The sequence below is a fragment of the Schistocerca serialis genome, chromosome 7 (assembly GCF_023864345.2).
Source record: "Schistocerca serialis cubense isolate TAMUIC-IGC-003099 chromosome 7, iqSchSeri2.2, whole genome shotgun sequence".
NCBI lineage: Eukaryota > Metazoa > Arthropoda > Insecta > Orthoptera > Acrididae > Schistocerca > Schistocerca serialis.
In genome coordinates, this window is record NC_064644.1 from 89,324,617 (window position 1) to 89,347,399 (window position 22,783).

General features: G+C 42.2%; 1 protein-coding gene across 1 annotated transcript; it reads right to left on the reverse strand.

The window, feature by feature from the left end:
- Nucleotides 1-6,789: 6,789 nt before the first annotated feature.
- LOC126412124 (uncharacterized) lies at nucleotides 6,790-21,958 on the reverse strand. The gene is given in 5 exon segments (XM_050081564.1): nucleotides 6,790-7,346; nucleotides 7,348-7,496; nucleotides 7,590-7,727; nucleotides 14,959-15,126; nucleotides 21,759-21,958. Coding segments are annotated over 5 exon segments (1,110 nt in total). The 5' UTR covers nucleotides 21,868-21,958; the 3' UTR covers nucleotides 6,790-6,800.
- Nucleotides 21,959-22,783: the final 825 nt, after the last annotated feature.

Here is a 22,783-nt window from a genome sequence, read left to right on the forward strand (position 1 = left end):
AATGTAAGTTTATTTTATCATTGTTTAATTAAACTAATATTAAACTGTGATTTTGCTCATTTATGTTTACCTTGGTAACAAAGAAAGCTACTCTATATGTGTATGTAAAATACGCCATGTGTCCACTCGTGTTATAAAAAATGGCGTGCCTGGACGAAGTTTAAAAGAATGTTTTCTAATATGAGTGAAACAGTTTTTTGAAGCACTTTCCTTAGGATAGGCAGGTAGTGTCAGCTTTGTCAGTACTACATTGTTTTGCAATTGCTTGATATTGTGAATTTTAATTCAGACGAGCAAAAATCTTTATTCAAACTTGCACTGAATGGGAAAGCTAGAATGACAATGAGTGAGCAGCAGCATGGACACGAGGGAAATTAAACTGTTTTCTACTTGTCCTGTCCACCCTTTACAATTAGCTTCTAATTAGTCTCATTATCTCAACCCCCACCTTTCTCTCCTTTTGCAGGATAAATGAGTCTCTTGTTTTCAGACATTTTTTTCTTTTTCTTTTTATACATTACTTCAAATTTTGTGGTAGTAATGGTCAAGTTTCGCATGATGTGTTATCTTCACATCATATCATATTGCCACACTGACTGGGTGTACCACACTATCAGAACCAGGACACAATATCACATGAACTCAAAGCTAGTGCATTGCATTTTTTTTTTATATATTATTGTTTTAGGGCGCAAAACTGCTATGGTCATAAGTGACCATTCTGTGGCTTAGTGAAGGGTAAAAAACTGAACTTTAAACAAGCAGCAATGGGAGTGAGACTCTCGAAGGAGGGAAACTAAAAACGAAAGGAAATTCGAGAAAACTGCTATTGAAGAGGGCTTGTTTTCCCGAAAAAGAGATTCAAATGACTGATGTCATCTTACAAGGGAACCTCCCCATCGCATCCCCCTCAGATTTAGTTATAAGTTGGCACAGTGGATAGGCCTTGAAAAACTGAACACAGATCAATCGAGAAAACAGGAAGAAGTTGTGTGGAACTATGAAAAAAATAAGCAAAATATACAAACTGAGTAGTCCATGCGCAAGGTAGGCAACATCAAGGACAGTGTGCGGTCAGGAGCACCGTGGTGCCGTGATTAGCGTGAGCAGCTGCGGTACGGGAGATCCTTGGTTCAAGTCTTCCCTCGAGTGAAAAGTTTACTTTCTTTATTTTAGCAAAGTTATGATCTGTCCGTTCGTTCATTGACGTCTCTGTTCACTGTAATACGTTTAGTGTTTGTGTTTTGTGACTGCACCGCAAAACCGTGCGATTAGTAGACGAAAGGACGTGCCTCTCCAATGGTAACCGAAAACATTTGATCGCAAGGTCATAGGTCAACCTATTCCTCCACAGGAAAACACGTCTGATATATTCTATACGACACTGGTGACGGCATGTGCGTCACATGACAAGAATATGTTGTCGACCCACCTAACTTGCACACTTGGCGAGTGGGTAAAAAGATTCTTCTACCTTGCCCGATTTAGGTTTTCTTGAGGATGTCGTAAATACTCCCAAAAAAGTGATGAAAACATAAGAGTTTGTCACATAAACTGAAAATAAAAAATTAAACTTTTCACTCGAGGGAAGACTTGAACCAAGTACCGCTCGTTCCACAGCTGCTCACGCTAACCACGGGACCACGGCGCTGCTGAGCTCACACTCTCCTTGATGTTGCCTATCTTGCACATGCACTACTCAGTTTGTATATTTTGCTTATTTTTTCATAGTTTCACACAACTTCTTCCTGTTTTCTCGATTGATCTGGGTTCAGTTTTTCAAGGCCTATCCACTGTGCCAACATATAACTAAATCTGAGGGGTGTGTGATGGGGAGGTTCCCTTGTTAGTGACACTGATAAACTCAAGGTTGGCTGGTTGGTTTAAAAGAGGGCGAAAGGGACCAAACTACTTGGTCATCGGTCCCTAAACTCAAGGACACGATTGACGGAGCACATGTCATCTTATAACTACTTGGTCATCGGTCCCTAAACTCAAGGACACGATTGACGGAGCACATGTCATCTTATAAAAGGGAAGATATATCAGGCGACAGCTGTAAATGGGCGCGTAGCGGATTAAAATAGGGGCATTGAAGTAAAAGGTGTCTCTCCATCCATGGTTGAGAGCAGTGGGGACAAAGTGGGGGAGGATCATCACTTTTACATCCCGTAATTTATTCTCAGGAAGTGCAGACCACGTGTGTGCCATAAAAGAGCAACAAGACGACATAAATTGCTCTGTAGATTGGCAAAGGGAACCACGTGAACAGTGGGCCAAGAAAGAGAGGCTGTAGCCTTTGCCGCTATATCAGCGGCCTTGTTTCTGCAGATACCAATATGCCCTGGGATCTAGAGGAATGCCACAGAGATACCCCCAAGTGGAGCATGTAGAGGCAGTCCTGAATTCGGTGGACCAGAGGGTGGGGGGAATAAAGAGCTTGGAGGTTGAGAAGAGAGCTGAGTGAATCCTAGCATGTAATATACTGTATCTGCTTATAGTGACGGATGTATTGGTCAGCCTGGAGAACAGCATAAAACTCCATGGTAAAAACCAAACACTGGCCAGGAAGCTGAAATCTAATAGGGGTGTCGCCAACAATATAGGGACTCCCAACACCAAACGTGGTCTTAGAGCCATTGGTGTAAATAAATGTGGCATCCTCCATTTGTGTGCATAGAGAACCAAATGCCCGACAATAAACTGTAGGAGGGGGTACTATCCTTGGGACACTGCCACAGGTCATGGAGAAGGCAGGTCCAGGGGCAAAACCATGGTGGCACCGTAACACTATTGGTAAAGAAAAATTTAGAAAATTGGAAGGAAAGAGGATGTAGCAGTTGACGAAAGGGGGCTCCCACTGGTGGTAGAGAGGAATGGTGGCCTGCGTACCTTAAATCCAAGGAGGCGTTGAGAAAAAGGGCATGGGTCGGATGAGCAGGCATGGAAGACAGATGACTAGTGTAATGACTCAGAAGGGCAGCTCACCACCTTGGACAGTGGAGGTACAGCAGTCTCAGCATAAAGGCTCTCCACGAGGCTGGTGTAAAAAGCTCCAGATGCTAAACGTAATCCACGGTGGTGGACAGATTCTAGGCACCAAAGAATAGATGGCCATGCAGAGGAATAAACTATGCTTCCTCAGTCCAATTTTGAGTGCACTAAGGCATGATATAGGCGGAGGAGGACCACTTGGTCTGCTCCCCAGGAGGTAACACTCAGAACACGGAGGAAGTTGAGGGATCGCAGACAGCAAGTCGAAAGATATGAAACATGGGAAGACCAGCACAGTTTTCTGTCAAACATAAGTCCCAAGAATTTGGCGACGTCTGCGAACAGGGCCTAGACATAGGGAAGGCAGATAAAACTCTCTACGGTGCCAAGAATTTACACAGATGGCCTTACTGGGAGAAAGTTGGAAGCCAGTTTTGATGCTCCATGAGTGGAGGCAATCGAGACATCCTTGAAGACGTTGTTCAAGAAGGCTGGTCTGTTGAGAGCAGTAGTAGATCGTAAAATTGCTGAAAAAGAAGGAGCCCGGCAAGGAGACAATCCATAATTAGATTTATGGCAATGATAAAAAGTATATCCCTTAGCATGGAGCATCCCGTTTTCTTGGGAGAAAATACAGGAGAGAGTAGTGTTCATCAACACCTTAAATGTGCGAGCAGTCATAAATTCTTGAATGAAAAAGGGGCAGCCGACGTCCAAAGCCCCAAGAGAACAGTGTGTGGAGGAGGCCTGTCCTCCAACATGTATTGCATGCCCCCTCCAGATCGAAAAATATAGCTACCATTTGGCGTTTCCTGAGAAAATTGTTTAAGCTACAAGTGCAGAGAGCAACAAGATGGTCAACTGCAGAACGAAGCTTTCCGAAACTACATTGAGCAGGTGTTAAAAGGTTTCAGGACTCCAGCCACCAGCTTAAATGGCATTTTACCATACACTACAAAACCTTACATATACTACTTGTGAGAAAGATGGGGTGATAGCTAGAGTGGAGATGTTTTTCCTTTCCAGGTTTTGGAGCAGGAATGACGATAGCTTCCCGACATTGTCTGAGAAAGTTACTGTCGGTCCAAATTCGACTGTAAAGGTGAAGGAGGTAACACAGACTAAAATATGATAAATGCAGCAACATTTGGACATGGAGGCTATCTGGCCCCGGAGTGGAAGAGAGTCCTTGTTGGAGTTCCCGCATAGAAAAAACAGTATGATAGCTTTCGCGATTTTGGGAGGAGACAGCAAGAGGTCGCATTTCTGCTGCTCGATTCTTCGGGAGAATAACTGGCGGAAAATTTGAAGAGGTCAAAATCTCAGCAAAGTGTTGATCCTGTGAGTTAGAAATTGCGACTGGGTCCACTAAGGTATCTTGCCTGACAGTTAGCCCAAAGATCGGGAAGAAACTAGATGTGCCAGATAACCGTCGAATTCCAACTCCATACTACAGATGGGGGAGTGAAGCTGGTAAAGAAGTCCCAGCTTGCCTTCTTGCTATTGCAGATGATGCGACGGCATTGCGCACGTAGCTGCTTATAGCGGATACAATTGGCCAATGTAGGATGGTGGCAGAAAAAGTGAAGAGCATATCTCTGCTTGCGTATTGGGTCACGGCATGCCTTGTTCCACTGGGGCAAAGGGGACGTATGAGGTGTTAAACATTCTGTGGCTGATAGAATAACTTCCGTAACGTGCTCGACCCGATTGTCAATTATAGGAAATTGACGGTAATCAAATGTTGCTAGAGAGGAGAAAGTGTCCAATCAGCTTGGGAAAACTTCCAGCGTCTTGGGTGCATAGATGGCAGTTGTGGGTGTAATCGAAGGACGCATGGAAAATGGTCACTTGAGTGTGTATCAGCAAGAGTGAACCATTCAAAGCGCCGAGCTAATTGAACAGTACTGACTGAAAGGTCCAAATAAGAGACGATCTGACGACTGTGGTGCTAAAGGTGAGGTCACAAGTCTGAGTGGCTATCTCCTTAGTAGGTCGAGGACAAGCAAGGCAGCGAGAAACAGTGCTATATTTACCCACTGGGAGCACAGGGCTTTCTACTGGTGAATAACTTACGAACAGCAAAGTGGATACCTTTTCCTTCACCCAGATCTCCTGAATAATTCATTCATCTGTAAAAATAGGGCACTCTCTAGAGGAAGCAGCTTGGTTGCCCATACAGTTGATGCAACAAGGGGATGGAGGGGGACAATCACCCTCATGGGTATCCCTGCCACATGTAACGCATTTGGCCATATTGGAACATGACTAGCTTGTATGATTAAATCACTGACACTGATAGCAAGACATAGGGTTGAGGAAGTAAGGGCGAACTGAAATGAGCTCATATCCTGTTTAATGTTCGATGGAAGTTGAACTCTTTCAAACGTCAAGAAGAGAGTGTGAGTCGGTAGCAGTTCCTTGTCAACTATTTTCATGACTCAATGTACGGCCGTTACACCCTGGTCAGACAGGTAATTTTGGATGTCCTCATTGGATAACCCATTGAGACCTCATATAAACCACCCCCCGCGATGAATTTAAAGTACAGTGTAGTTCGAAGCAATTTATGTGCCTGAAGGGCACTGTCTGTTCCTAACAAGGTGGCATTTTGTAACCAGGGACAAGACTTTAAAAGACCTGCAACTGTGTCGACAACTTTCTGAATAATGGAAGGGTCGACTGTGGAGAAGTCTTGACCTTCGTCAGACCGAGAAACGACCAATGGCGCGCTCCTTCCTAGTGGGGGGCCCTGTCTGAGGGCACTCCCGCCTTAGATGATTGTCCACACCTTATGTCACATCTCCTAAGAAACGGATGGAGGGACCAATTGGCATGTTCAGAAGGTACCAGCTTGGGTATTCACCCCTCCCTGGGGCTCGCCTGCACCAGGGGTCTGTATGCGTCCTACTTGTCTACCCAGAGCGGGGAATTACGCTTTACCCCATCACCGGCTAATCGTGGGTCAGCCTTCAGACATGCACAGGGAGGAAAGAAAGAGAAAGGGAGGAACAAAGAAAAGGAAAGAAGAGAAGAGGTCTCAAATACCACAGTGGAGAAGAAGGTAAAGAGAAGAATCAAGGAAAAAGAGAAGGACAAAGTGAGGACAGAGAATTACCAGTATAGAGAGAAAAGAAGAGTAACCATGTCTTAGAGTCACAAGCATCTGTCTGCAACTGTAGGCACAAAACATACTCCCAAAGAGAGGGATAAGGGGAAGGGAAGGGGCAGGATCAGGAACAGGGAGGGATGTGGAAAGGGAAGGTATGCAGCCCAGAAAGGAAAGAGAGCTGCACTAGCTCGGGGTCCCATCCTCGCCATGCTTGTATCCACAAAAGAATTGTGGACCCCCTGGGGGTTCATCGCAAAATGAACTGTACATTCTGGATGATGTCTATTACTGCCATTTTAAAATATTTTTCTTATAAACAGGGAATATGTGATTAAAATGCATGATGTAATATGCATACTGTTACAAACAATTTATTTTCTTTTATTTACTAAAAATATTGAGAAATCTGTTGCGTAACATTAAGAAGGAAGTTGGCAGTACGTTGCATCTATGAAGAAGCTATTGCCGAAGTGCCCTTCTAAGTAACCTATATAAACTAGTTAAAAAGAAAGATGATTGAAATCATTTTAATTGAAGTAATTTCCAGTAAATGAATGTGCAATCAAAATATATTTCAGTAGACCTAGAACTAAATGATAAGTTGTCATAAATTCAGGGCAACCTCTTACAAACTCAGCGATAGATTTAAGGTTACATTATATATTTTACTTAAAAGAAACACATTTTACTACTTTTAACTCTTTATTATTAGCTTTGCAGTGCCTTCCATAACTACCTTGTTGTCAGATTCACAGACACACGAGAATGAGCAAGATACAAGCTTTCTAACTTCTGTAATTCTAACAGTAACATTTACAGTATCTCCTGCATGGCATGAATTAGGAAACCTTAAAAGCTCTTGGACTACAATGGACCCTGGACCAGGTAGTTTTGTCCCTATAACACCAGAAACAAGGCCATTCAGAAATGCACCATGGACAATTGGTCTCACCCCACTATGCACTGTGTTGTAATCCCCAATAAGACTGCCAAATTTATCTAAATTTTCAACTGTTATGGTTCTTCTCACGGATGCTTCATTTCCTACTTCCAGCTTTGTCATCTTCCCTGCAGAACTTAGTTTCTCGATATTTTTCACTTCACTGGAATACATACAATTGTGTTGTGTAGGAGTTTCTCTCAGTAAATCACTGAAAAGCATTTTGTGCACTACACTTCTGTACTTGAGTACAGTTTTGTTGCAAACGAAAAATGTCTCCCACATAATTTTTTTGATTTCAACTGCTCGGACTATTTTCGACTGTTTCTTCTAGCTGACTGCGCTCGCTGACATAGTCTTCAATAAATATTTTGGCTAAATTTGTAATTCTTGGATTGGGACTTGAGCACAGCTGTGATATGCAAGAAACCACTTCTGGTGTTGCTACAACTGAAAAGAACAGTACAGTATAAAAAATATTGACTGCCTTCAGCATAAAGTATATTACAGTAGCTCATCATAATCACTATCATCATACATTACCTAGTTTTGATTCTGGTGTTACCAAGAAGATTAAAGTTGTTATGGCTGCTATGACAGTTTCCTCCCTGGGGGATGACAGGCAGGAGCTGATGATATGGACTCCATTATTATGCAAAATATAATCCCGATTCTCATCATCTAAAAATTTATACACCAAAGTGATTGCAATGATAATTTTAATAATAATGAGTAATTTCTCAATATGAACACACGTATGATGATCAGAAGTTTTGGATCAAATTTAAATAATCATAGAGGACATATTTTGGCCATGTTTAGCTAAGAGAGGCCAGACTCTGTTCTTCACCGATTTCAAGGAGCTTCATTATACTGCTTTAGGGCTAACTATATTGCTGAACAACTATCCAGGGACCCATAGTAGTTGCAGGTTGCCTGCCTAATAACTTCAAAGGGGCAAAAAATTTGAATTTCAGTATTTTGCGTAATCATTGACCAAATTTAAAAATTTAAAATGCTATCATAATCTACTCACTAAGAGGTGTAATCTTATGTTAAAAGTTCCTACAATAAGACAATTACTAGTTACAAAGCTGTGTGTTTGTCTTGGGGTAGCATTAACTGATGGCATGCAAATACCCAGACTTGATTCATCCAGCATTTGAGAAAGATAGCATTTAGCAACTTCCAACAAACTTTACACATAATGTTACACCTTTATGAAACTTTTTCCTCATTGAACCCCCACAAAATGATGAAAGGATAAGTTTATTGCTTACTACATTTTAGCTGTACATGCAGTAAAAAGTTAGCAACAGATATGATGTTTTAATTTATTACTTCATTACTACCAACTATATTCACAAAACTGTTCACAGACAGTATCCACATATACCACTGAATGTACCTGCAACATTATATCATTGTACAACAAACAGTTCAGGAGATATGACATCACAAACATTGAGATGTGTGAAAAACTAGCTTTGGCTAAAAATGGAGAGCAAATTGCCGAGACTATATTCATCGAGCATTTCATAATGAGACCAATCAGTGACTTCAAACAAACTTTAAGCATAATTTCAAACTTTTTCTTGCTTACATGCTTAAATCAAATATTTAACACATTAAATCATTTGTAAAGCAATCAGATGTTTGAAGCTTTTTTATACATGGGAGTTTGATTCTTAAGGACTTGGGGGTTTACTGTTCAGTACGAAACTACCATTTCTAATAAAGTTGAGGCCAGTTGCTAGAAATTGAAGAATCAGTGATTTTCATTGGTTCTGCATCTACATCTACATTTAAACTCCACAAGCCACCCAACAGTGTGTGGTGGAGGGCACTTTATGTGCCACTGTCATTACCTCCCTTTTCTGTTCCAGTCGCGTATGGCTTGCGGAAAGAATGACTGCCGGAAAGCCTCCATGCACGCTCGAATCTCTCTAATTTTATATTCGCGATCTCCTCGGGAGGTATAAGTAGGGGAAAGCAATATATTTGATACCTCATCCAGAAACGCACCCTCTCGAAACCTGGACAGCAAGCTACACCGCGATGCAGAGCGCCTCTCTTGAAGAGTCTGCCACTTGAGTTTGCTAAACATCTCCGTAACGTTATCACGCTTACCAAATAACCCTGTGATGAAACGCGCCACTCTTCTTTGGATCTTCTCTATCTCCTCTGTCAACCTGACCTGGTACGGATCCCACACTGATCAGCAATACTCAAGTATAGGCCGAATGAGTGTTTTGTAAGCCACCTCCTTTGTTGATGGGCTACATTTTCTAAGGATTCTCCCAATGAATCTCAACCTGGCCCCCGCCTTACCAACAATTAATTTTATATGATCATTCCACTTCAAATCGTTCCGTACGCATACTCTCAGATATTTCACAGAAGTAACTGCTACCAGTGTTTGTTCCGCTATCATATAATCATACAATAAGGGATCCTTCTTTCTATGTATTCGCAATACATTACATTTGTCTACGTTAAGGGTCAGTTGCCACTCCCTGCACCAAGTGCCTATCCGCTGCAGATCTTCCTGCATTTCGCTGCAACTTCTCTGTATACTACAGCATCATCCGTGAAAAGCCACATGGAACTTCCGACACTATCTAATAGGTCATTTAAATATATTGTGAAAAGCAATGGTCCCATAACACTCCCCTGAGGTATCCCAGAGGTTACTTTAACGTCTGTAGACGTCTCTCCATTGAGAACAACATGCTGTGTTCTGTTTGCTAAAAACTCTTCAATCCAGCCACACAGCTGGTCTGATATTCCGTAGGCTCTTACTTTGTTTATCAGGCGACAGTGCGGAACTGTATCGAACACCTTCTGGAAGTCAAGGAAAATGGCATCTACCTGGTTGCCTGTATCTAATATTTTCTGGGTCTCATGAACAAATAAAGTGAGTTGGGTCTCACACGATCGCTGTTTCCGGAATCCATGTTGATTCCTACAGAGTAGATTCTGGGTTTCCAGAAACGACATGATACGCGAGCAAAAAACATGTTCTAAAATTCTACAACAGATCAATGTCAGAGATATAGGCCTATAGTTTTATGCATCTGCTCGACGACCCTTCTTGAAAACTGGGGCTACCTGTGCTCTTTTCCAATCATTTGGAACCTTCCGTTCCTCTAGAGACTTGCGGTACACGGCTGTTAGAAGGGGGACAAGTTCTTTCGCGTACTCTGTGTAGAATCGAATTGGTATCCCGTCAGATCCAGTGGACTTTTCTCTGTTGAGTGTTTTCAGTTGCTTTTCTATTCCTTGGACACTTATTTCGATGTCAGCCATTTTTTTGTTCGTGCGAGGATTTAGAGAAGGAACTGCAGTGCAGTCTTCCTCTGTGAAACAGCTTTGGAAAAAGTATTTCCCTGTTTCAATGCCATCATCAACCCAGAGTGTCTGGATATGCTGTTTCGAGCCACTTACTGATTTAACGTAAGGCCAGAACTTCCTAGGATTTTCTGTCAAGTTGGTACATAGAATTTTACTTTCGAATTCACTGAATGCTTCATGCATAGCCCTCCTTACGCTAACTTTGACATTGTTTAGCTTCTGTTTGTCCTCTTTGCTTTCGCAGTAGTTTCCTAACTTTGTTGTTGAACCACGGTGGGTTTTTCCCGTCCCTCACAGTTTTACTTGGCACGTACCTGTCTAAAACGCATTATACGATTGCCTTGAACTTTTTCCATAAACACTCAACATTGTCAGTGTCGGAACAGAAAATTTTGTTTTGATCTGTTAGGTAGTCTGAAATCTGCCTCCTATTACTCTTGCTAAACAGATAAACCTTCCTCCCTTTTTTTGTATTTCTATTTACTTCCATTTTCAGGGATGCTGCAATGACCTTATGATCACTGATTCCCTGTTCTGCACTTACAGAGTCAAAAGTTGGGGTCTGTTTGTTATCAGTAGGTCCAAGATGTTATCTACACGAGTCGGTTCTCTGTCCCTACCACCCGTCCTAAACATCTGAGTGTCCCAGTCTATATCTGGTAAATTGAAATCTCCACCTAAGACTATAACATGCTGAGGAAATTTATGTGAAATGTATTCCAGATTTTCTCTCAGTTGTTCTGTCACTAATGCTGCTGAGTCAGGAGGTCGGTAAAAGGAGCCAATTATTAACCTAGCTTGGTTGTTGAGTATAGCCTCCACCCATAATAATTCACAGGAAGTATCCACTTCTATTTCACTACAGGATAAACTACCACTAACAGCGACAAACACGCCACCACCAGTTCCATGCAATCTATCCTTTCTAAACACCGTCTGTGCCTTTGTAAATATTTCGGCAGAATTTATCTCTGGCTTCAGCCAGCTTTCCGTACCTATAACGATTTCAGCTTCGGTGCTTTCTATCAGTGCTTGAAGTTCCGGTACTTTACCAACACAGCTTCGACAGTTTACAATTACAATACCAATTGCCACTTGGTCCCCGCATGTCCTGACTTTGCCCCTCACCCTTTGAGGCACTTGCCCGAAGCCATCTAACCTAAAAAACCGCCCAGTCCATGCCACACAGCCCCTGCTACCCATGTAGCCAACTGCTGGGTGTAGTGGACTCCTGACCTATCCAGCGGAACCTGAAACCAGAGACACTAAGGAGGAAAGTCTGCTAACTGAGGTGGCCAGTATAAAGCCCGTGTTAGATCACAGTAGGGTGTCCATTCCTTTTTCATTGAAAAAGGGGACATTTGAAATAAATGTGAGAAAAACCTAGGACAACGAAGAAAAGGGGGGGGGGGGGGGGGAAGAAAAAGGGACATAAATATTGTATTGACTAAATTTACCTTTACAACCTGCACTCAAATGATCCCAAATCACTTTTTACAATTATCTTGCCACACTACCACCGTACTTTTCACTTTTATGTACTTTATCAAGAAGTGCATTTTCGTTTGAAATTGTATCATAAAAGTCAGTACACGATACACCATTAAAGTGTGTTTTGACAATGAGCAAGGCCCTCACTGTTTCAACTTTCATTCTTTTTTTTGACCACAAAGAGTTCACTAACGAAAACGCACGTTCCACAGCAGCATTTGACCCAGGAATTTCCAGACAAAACTCCACCAAATGAATCATGTTTTTCAAGTTAATGTTCTTACTTTTGAAATAAGCAAATATTTTACACCTTGTTGCACTAACACTTTCTTTGTCTCCTCCTTCACTTTCTATGAAGTTTTGTGCACATGAAAATTCATCGAACAGTTCGTCTTCATCAACAGGAAAATTTGGTACAATACTTTTAACAAAAACACAACAGTCCTGAATATCCTTCCACTGTAGCTGCTCCTTTTCAGTATTAACCCAGTCAAATGCTTTAAAAGGTTTGAGAACTGGTAATCATCATTCTCTAATATACTCAATGCAAGAGTCATAGAAGATGTCAGCATAAATATGAAATTGTTCTACAGTAATTTCACCCTCTTCTTCCAGCTTTCTTAGAGTCTCGTGTACAAAGGATGTGAGAAATCTTTCAGATTTTCTACATTGTAATTTGCCTAATAATTTGTTTATTTCTTGATAAACTTCCACTATTGTGATTTCTTGTTTCTCAATACATTTAATTGTTGCGGAGTAAGGTTTTAGCTGGCTAACAAGAAAATGTAGAAGAACAATAGACACAGGGTTATCAAAGAATTGTTTAAGAACAACAGGACACTTATCAAGGGAAATGAAATATGATTTCAAAGCAGGAAATATCTCTACAATTCTTTCCAGTGCTGGTAGCAGAGATAGCAACCTTGTCTTGCTGAGCCCAGGTACAGTTTTGAATTCAGTTTCAGTAAACTTACAGAACGACTTCAGTGATTCAACCCTACCTGTATATATGTGGAAATGCTGGTAGATTTTGTTTACAATTAATAGGCAGTCGATGGGTAGGCAATCTGAGCCAGTTTGTAAGGAATTGTGCACCACGTGCTTGACAGCCAACATCTACTATATTATTCACTGTGTTCTGTTGCAGTTTATAGAAGAAATTGTTTTTTCCTTTCCTCTGCTTACCACCAAAATTGGTGTTGTCTGCAGAAACTGCAATCACCTTTCCCTCAAGATCATATTTCTTTAAAACCTCCAGCACATAATTCTGAAGTAAATCTGAAGTTTCTCCAGCTGAATTAACCAATTCGAGCACTTTCACCGTGATGCCATTTTCAGGGTAAAAATACCTGATAAGGAGAGGAACCAACTTCAAATCCAGATGATTCGATGTATCAATCATTACAGAAATGAATCGAGCACTTTTCAGTTCATTTAAAACCTGCTGAGCTGCACACAGTGCAATAACATTTGAAATGATTGCATTACATTTTGTGTGTCAACATGTGAATTTAGGATTGAAAAGTTTTTTTAACAACTGCTGTAGTACAGTCCATTGACTTACAAAGCTATGGTTATTTATTGCACTATGGTATGCAAACGTAACTTCTTGTGCTGCCAACTGCTTATCCATTTCTGTTACTGATTTTAAGTTTACATAGTAGTCACTCACGTATTTATTTGCTCTTTTTGTTTGATTACTCATGCGATGTTTCTTTGTCTTAATGTGAATCACAATGTCAGACCTTCCACCATGACCAATAGCAAATTTTAATCTGCACAACGTACATCCTACAGTTTCTCCACTACCAGTGATAAAAGCAAACTCGCTTTTTATATTGCTGTTAAAATTACACTTTTGTTTTGGCATAATGAAACAGTGATTGCACAGTGCAAAACATTAACAGTGTGGTGACGAAAGCCAGAGAGCAAGTATCAGTGGTGTAGAGTATCTTTGGACCGAAACGACAGTTTCAGTGGATCGATTTAGAAGAGAAGAATCTTCATTGTTATTCGTAACCTATAGTGCATTTAAAATTACTTGCGATTTCTGACAGTTCGGTACATGTTTGGAGTATGCTGAAAGTCATCACATGCTTCCTAGCGTAAATAATTGCGCAGTTAATAGCAAGTCAAACAACCAGCAGTGTAAAATACTCTAGCCAAGCGGAATCATAACAAAAATTTTCGGGACAGCGGGACATTTTGGTAAAAATCGGGACTGTCCTGGGAAAAACGGGACGAATGGACACCCTAGATCACAGTCAACTTCCGTGAGTGCTTCTTTGAATCACATTTCTTGGAATATTTTCTACTCTTTGGTTTTCATAACAAAAGTAGGAAAACTGAAAATTTTTCTGCACCAAGCGCACTGGATACAAACCATTTCCCTGCAGGCATATATTTCCAGCCCAGGATGCAAAGAAAAGCAAACTTTGTTTACATTTATGAAGACATTTCTATTGGTAATTAATTCAGACATGTACAATGTTTATGAAAGCATTGTGTAAGAGGGGCCGCCACCTGACTTACTCACACAAATGGAAGCTGACTGTGATTTGAACGTAGTCCTTGTACCACACGACTGCCACCACAGTTACATCAATAACAGCGCATCAAAACACTAACCCTTCAACTTTTTAGAAACTATTAGTTTGCAGGCCTACTATATATAAATTATTTATTTTTAATGTCCTATTGCATTTGATCCAACAATGACTCTCCATCATGATCAAGGAGATTTATTTATTTGAAATTAACACAAAGTGATCCAGAAACCTTTCACAGGAGTTATTCGAGTGGCTCCCAATAGCAAGCTCAAGTTCATCAAAATCTATAGGCCGCAGGGCTGGCCTCTCTCTGTATGACACAAAGCTGAGAGATGCTTACAAAAACACAGAGCACTAATGTTATCTGGGCTTTGAATCTGTTGGAGCAGAGAGGAAGGTACATCTACATGTCATCTCTACTTTTCACATACCTATCCTATATATAAAAATTCATCTTACTGGTGAGTCATGGTACTCCACTTAATTATTACCAAGAAAAAACATTTTTATTTACTCACCTAAAGCTAAGTTGCAAAGACCTCCCAGAGCAAGTTCCAAAAGGATGCTATTGGCTTCTGAAAGCTGATCAAGGAAAAGATCAATCACTTTCAGGTGGCGCAAGTATTCATAATTTATTGGATCATATGCAAAATTTGCTAAATTAGCAAGCACCTGCTCTTTAGCCTCTGGAAAAAATTGCAACCACACAATCAATACTTTAAATGTACCAAATCTGCATCAAGCAACACATGAGATACTTTTTTTAAGTATATGCAGAAATATCACATTAACTCCTTCATTGCTGGCTGGAGATATCAAAGATCATATTAAAAAAATTGATTGTTGTTATCATTTGTGTAGTATCTGGCCATCGTCACTACAGAGCACATCCATGGCCAAAGCCAGAAACATGCAGAAATTCCAATTCTCATTGTACAAAATCACTCTGCGTACATGCCAAAAAACAACAGCAACATACCATTCTGAATACATGCCAGACTCCTGTGGGCTCCATGAGAGACACCTGCATCACCTGCCAGATGTGCGTGCAGACAAATACAGCATGGCGAATATGGCACTACATTTCATCCACACGCCATGTGGCATAACTCCGCATGTCACATAACACTGCCCGAATGTCGTTCTGCTAGATACTTAAGACACTGCACATGCGCTAGACGACAGCACTCGCTTATGCTCCAGGTCAGTGCCAGCTGCTACCTGTGGCTTATCTGTCAGTAGCATCATCTAGAGCAGTCTTCAGTGTCGCCCAGATCACCAAAGGACATCAATCCAGCGCAGCCCAAGACTCCAACCAAGGTACTAGCCAAGCTGGACACTGACCTAGCACATTAATCTGGATAAAAATTAAAGACTTTATTATCTACAGTGAGAGACATAATCATTTTACCAGAAGTGGATATTATTTCCTGTTTCACGTCAGAACAATGAACAGTTCATTTATGTGATTACTAATAAAGTATTCCTTTCACTGCAATCTATGGACCAACATTTTTACATGCCATCCCTATCTCCTCATAAAAGCCAAGATGCAAGAATGATGAAGAGGACTGTTCAGCCCCACAGTGAATGCATCTCTTCACTGGAAATCAACAGCAGTTGTACCGTTTAACCTAGAACACTGTACAGTTGACTCAGCAATGTTCAGTGACAATGGCCAAACAGCACAGCTTCTTAATCATTCACGGCACTTACTGTGCACCTCTGAATGTCTTCAATGGCACCTAGCCCGTCCTGCCATACCCCTATTCAGGACTACACTTTCTACAGAGTTAGTCACTGCCTTGGATTTGTGGAATATCTTCCCTGCTGCACTGGACTATCTCCTCCATGTCTCTGCACTTCCCACTGTTTCTCTCCTGGCTGCCTATGGCTTCTCTGTTCGTTGCACCACCACCTCCAGTGCCGTTTCTTCAGTCTCTGCTGCCCTCTCCAGTTCTGACACAGCCTTTGGCTACACCACCCTCTCTGACTTTCTTGATTCTTCAGGCTCTGCCTCTTTCCCCAGCTGAAGCCACCTACGAATCGGCTTCTGCGGCATGGGCCCCACCAGTTCCTGTGAAGTGGGTCCATCAGTTTCTGTGCCTCCTACTTTGGAACCTGTGCCACCTACTACCACAACATCACTTCACTCTCTGTCTGCCCAGGTATCTCCTCCGGTTCCAGTGCTGCTGGTGCCCCTGCCACCAGCTTTGGTGCCCATTGTGATTACAGCACTACCGGCACCCTCCTCACCACTGGTTAGCATGCCACCAGCTCACACACTGTTGATCCATTCGATGCCCTTCTTCCCATCAGACACCCTCCTATCATCTCTGCGCCTTTGGCACCAACCCACTCTGTGGATTCCCGCTCTTTGTCACTCTGCTCTCTTTCAATTCTGCTGACGCAGGCATGTCACATCCTGAGATGTCGTCATTTGTTCTGCCTTCCTTTCAGCTAGTCACTGATCCTTTGACTATTCTCAGCATGTTCCTTCCTCTACCACACGTCTTCCCTTCTGGGTGTGTGCCACACCTATCTCATGCTCTTGCTTTCTCCAACAGGACCCTCCACAGTTCGCATTTCACCTTATGTGGGAATATGCCTGGTGCTGGCTGCATACATCTTTCATTATAGTCGCCTCATGTGGCCTTCCTTGCACCTCCTGTTCTCCAATCTTGGAAGTTTTGCCACAAGGCCTGACTACTACTGGTCTTGCTGGTTTGGGGTCAGCCCTCCTCTCAAGAGTGGCTCCACATTTGCATTTTCACTGTATGCTGGTGACAAGGTATCTGTCAGACTTTCCTACCCACTCATCACCACACCTGGCTTCACCCACTGCCCAATCGCTATTCCCTTTGACCGCTAGCCTGATGCAGCTTCCGTCCTCCTGTCCATACACCACGATTCCACAGCCATGGCTGGTCCTCTTCACATAGTACCACGTTGGGCACCTGCTACACCCTCGCCATGAAGCTACACTGGGCACCAGCCTTGCCATAGCATCCTTTTGGGTGCTTCTGCATCCACTTCACAGCCTTCTGCACTTACTACTGTCTGCCTACTAGTGCCTAGACCCACATTTCTCTGCGTGGAATTCCTGATCCTTTTCTCCAGTCCAATGTCAACTTTTTGAGCATGTCTTCTGTTTTCCTTGCACGCCTCATTCATGCACTTGTCTTCTTCACGCACAGGTATTCCACTTTCTTCACTGCCTTTTCTTCGCAGGTTCCAATTCAGTGCCTTTTCCTCACACTTTCCAATCCATTTCTTCTTCGTGCATCATGGACACCACAGTCTCCGACAGCTACTTCTCTCTCGTGCTCCTGTGCCACAGATCTCTTCTCTAGTCTTTGGGCTCCCTGCGTGCTCATGCCAATTCTTCGCTTTTTGGCATTTGCACTGCACTTTCCGCCAATTGCCTCTTCTCCACTCTACTGTCCTGTCCTCTCCTCCCATCTCCACGTGATGGCTCCACCATCTCGTTTAAAGGGGGGAGGTATTATCTGGCCACTCACCTGCCCAAATACCACCACACAACACATCCACAGCTGGTGGATTGCCATACCCCAGGGTGTCCTCCACCGAAGCCAGGGAGACGCGGCAATTTCAAGTCTGGTCATGTACATCATGTGCTTACAAACCAAGGTAGATGTCAACAGCAACATGCTGCGCTGTGTATATGCCAGATGAAAACAGCAACACGCCGATCTATGTACATGTGAGAGACTCCAGCGGACTCCAAGAGAGGCACCAGTATCGCCCACCAGCAGTGCATGCAGCTGCACACGGTACTACATTTCATCCTCTTGTTACAGGACCCTGCATGGAAATCCTGCTGCTGGGTTACTTAAGATACTGAATGACCACTAATTGACAGCACTCACTCATGCTCAAGGCTCAATGCTGGCTACTCCCTGTGGCTCATCTTTCAGTAGCATCTTCCACATCAGTCATCAGCCCCTCCCAGATCACTGACTGGGTGGCAATCGACTGCAGCCCAGGACTCCAACCAAGAGACTGACCAACCTGCACCTGATCATGCCGGACAACCATCAAGGACATTGACTGGACACTGACCCAGTACACAGAGCTCGACAACAGTGGGTGACCCTATCGTCTACGGTGAGACACGATCATTCTACCATGAGTCGATATTATTTTCTGTTTTATGTCAAAATTGTGAACTGTTTGTTTGTTTACTAATAAATTGTTCTTTGCTTTGCAACCTGTGGACCCACATTACCATGTGCTACCCTTGTCACCCTAAGGCTTTGGGTTATGGGTGGTCTACAGCATGGACATAATGCCCAACACGAGTTGATGTATAGCCAAAATGATGAAGTCAATCACAAAGAAGTTTATAATAATTACACAAAAGGTAGAAAATCAGCAGAAATCGTGGGAAAAAAAACATTCAAAAATGTAAAAAAAGAAAAACATTGGCCAACTAAGCTGACTTGAGGACCAAATTACGAGTTTAGGCAGGGCTACCTGTGAAACTAGGCATGTGATCTACAAGCTAAGCTGCAACCACTGAGCTGCATTCTATGTGGACATGACAACCAGCATGCTGTCTGTCCACATGAATGGCCAAGTAACTGCTGGATCACCCTGTTGCTGAGCACGCAGCCCAACATGATGTCCATTTCAGTGACTGCTTCACTGCCTGTGTCATCTGGATTCTTCCGACCAATACCAGATTCACCGAACTGTGCACGTGGGAACTCTCCCGCAATATAGCCTACATTCCTCTAACCCTCCTGGACTCAGCCTTCGTTAGTCATTGTCCTTGCCCATCTAGCCCCAGTCCTCTATTCCACCAACATACTCAGTCTTTATACTTATTTTCCGCTACTCTCCCTCCTCCGTCTAACCTCCCAACTGCACTTGGCTGCTCTATTTTCCACCTCGTCCCTGCACACTCCCGCTAACAGCACTTTACCGCCCCCAACCCTACCCTGCTATCCCTCCCCCTCTCTTTCCCAGCTACCTACACCCCCACCCAGCTGCCTCTCCATCATGTGCCACTGCTTGCAGTCTGGCTCCATCTGCCAGGCTGTGGTGATGTGTGTGTTTGTGAGTCGTTAGAGAGAGAGAGAGAGAGAGAGAGAGAGAGAGAGAGAGTGTGTGTGTGTGTGTGTGTGTGTGTGTGTGTGTGTGTGTGTGTGTGCTTGCAGTCTGGCTCCATCTGCCAGGCTGTGGTGATGTGTGTGTTTGTGAGTCGTTAGAGAGAGAGAGAGAGAGAGAGAGAGAGAGAGAGAGAGAGAGTGAGTGAGTGAGTGTGTGTGTGTGTGTGTGTGTGTGCGCGCGCACACTGTTGGCCAACAGCTCACTTTCCGACAGTCTTTTTGTTGTGGTTATCTATGACTCGGCATCTCCACTACTTGGCAAGTAGAAACTATCCTTTCCATAAATTCATAGTGGCTATCTTGTTAGAATATAAATTGTCCTAAATATGATTCCTCAAAATTTATAATCACAGGCACCAAAAATGAGTGGGCTCCTCCACTGGAGGTAAAAGGCACATGTAAGGAGAAGGTTGAATGAGCCTTCATTTCATCCCTACGACCACACGGAAGTATGACACAGACAGTTGGTTTCACAATAAACAGCTTTTTGCTCCTCACCCACTGTCTATCATCCTCCCATTGAAGCATAAAGAACTGGAGAGGACGTGTAATATCTTCACTTAGTCTCAAATCATCTGCTCCAATGCCTTCAGAATCACATACAACTCAGCACGGTTCACTGTAAACATCTGGTAAGTGCATCCTAAAGACATGTTTGTTGAAAAAGGTTTAGCAGCCAAGTTAGTCTCCCTGTATTGATTCAAATGTATAGAATTTTTTTATGGACACCACAATTTTGAAACAAAGTTTAAAATCACATTTGGAGTGCATTCTTTTCCACATAAAAACTTCTAGATGATTTACTCCACCCTTGGTGTAAAACACTAATACTCACCTGGGACTGCACCAAAGCTTTATAGAACAGCAGGTATACGTAGTCCTCTTACGATACCGGGTCTGCAGCACAGCAAGCTTCTACACAAAAGTGGGGCTTACATACCTCATCGATTCTCTAAAATGGTGACCCCCAAATATAATTTTGGAAGACAAAGTATGAAGGAAACAGTTAAAACTAACACACACTTAAAACCAGTTTTTAGTGTACATCCCTGCTGCCTTCTCATTGTCATTTGCAGCAAGATTGGACTTGCTGCAAGACTGGAAAATGAACTAAAAATTTCCACAAAGAAACAGCACTTGACAGGACTCTTCACTATATACATAATACATAGTAAAACTAGGGTCACAGTTAAAATGTTGGATGGACATACTTTTGTATAAAATGATGTAGTAGCACATGCCCAACTGGGTATCTAAAACAACAGAGGAGGGGAAGAGGAAGATATTATTACGCCATCAAATACTGCCATGTTAATTGTTGTACAGGAAAGCCTGTTGTATAGTCCCCTCCAGTAGGCTGATGTTATCAACAGTGGAATGATACCTACAGGGCTCACACTGAAAGCAACAAAGGAGCTACATGAATTCTTAAGACCTAATGTGTGTGTGTTGATTGCCAATCCATACTCTGGTGCAGTCTACCTGATGATGGTGTCATCAGGAGGAAAAAAGTTGGCATTGTACGGGTTTCAGTGCGGAACGTTAAGTTCCACTAATGATGTATGTTTAAGTTTGAGAACTTAAAACTGCTTAGATTCTTTAAGCCATTGTGTTGTGTTCCACACTGTGCAGATGTACACAGACAGCTATTAGTATTTTCATCATTTTGCTGACCAGTGACATTTGGACTGACTGGCCTGCAATTCCAGCATCCTGTGGACCACAATGCCAACCCCAATCCATCAGGTAGCTACCCCCCTTCGACCATGCTTAAACCGAACGATTCTAACAGGTACAACACAACAGAGTCAGTCTTTTTCATGTCAGCAAAAACAATGTCTGGCTTATTGGCTTTCCCAGTCCTGTTGGTTGTTAAGTATTTGCATATATGCATTTTGTGTGTATCGGAAATTCTTCAACACAGTGCCTGCCTCCACCTAAGAAAGCACAACTCGTTCTACGTGACTTGAATGCTCTAGTTCATGATGAGACTTATGGAACACGGAATACACTTGATTCAAAAAAATGTTTTAACCATTTTAGTGAGAGTTCTCAACGTATTTTCTACATGATTTAGAGAAGACACTTTACTAGTCACAATGTTGAAGTCACTGGTGTTGGTTAAAGTCATTTCAATGAACAAAAATGGGGCAATATGCTAAGTTTGCAGGAAAATATAATACCTTTCGATTTGGTGGTTCGGAATTCGTTCACCAGTTGTCCTAAATATTCCTGTCTATTAGCATCTTTTTTGCCAGTTCTTTTCGCTAGTTTTTCTGGAGTACTAAACATGTAACTTATGATTGTGCCTAATTACCCTTTGTCATACGTCAACAGCCTACAAACATTACCGCCTACAAAAATAACAACAATCCAATGAACTTCATAGTAGTAGAAGACAACATTGGGACGTATGTCAGAGTTGAAATATGAAGAATTTAACATCCTTGGTTTTATTCGATTTAGAATTGTCGATGCTAGCAAGCCTGTAGCCGTTTATGAAAACATAAGCTTTTAGAATGAATGAGAAAAGTAAATGTATTTATTTGGTATTTCAAATCCCTTGCATGTAATTACCGATTTATTCGCTTGGATTTAGTAAACAGACTTTTTTGAAATGTTACGTCATAACGACCACTTCACACTCGCCGTCACGTCACGTCACGTTAGAACGTTCTAAACTGCATTTAAAATGGTGCAATTCACACAGACCATCAACAAACTTTCACCTGACATTACCTCACGTCAATGATTCTTGAGAAGGAAATTTTGACGGCGTCATCGTCTTTTAACATCGGAAGTTACCTGTTTTTGCCACTCTGACTCATTTAATAAAAGTGAATTTTGTGCTTTTATATTTTCTTAATCTTGATTCTTTATTATTATTATTATTCTTTCTTTTCTCAGACGTTATGTCTGGTCAAAAATGGAGAGTGACGCGGGCCTTAATCAAGCGTGACTTCCTTTTAACTGTACAGTACATGTTACATTGCATTTAGCAACTTTCGGGTAATTGAACATGTATCAATAATTACAGATTTCTGTAGTTGTATATATAAGTTTGGATGTAGCTGTATTGCGTTGATGTACTGGTGGATATTGTGTGGTATGACTCCTGTAGTTGATAGTATAATTGGTATAATGTCAACTTTATCCTGATGGCTCATGTCCTTGACTTCCTCAGCCAGTTGGATGTATTTTTCAATTT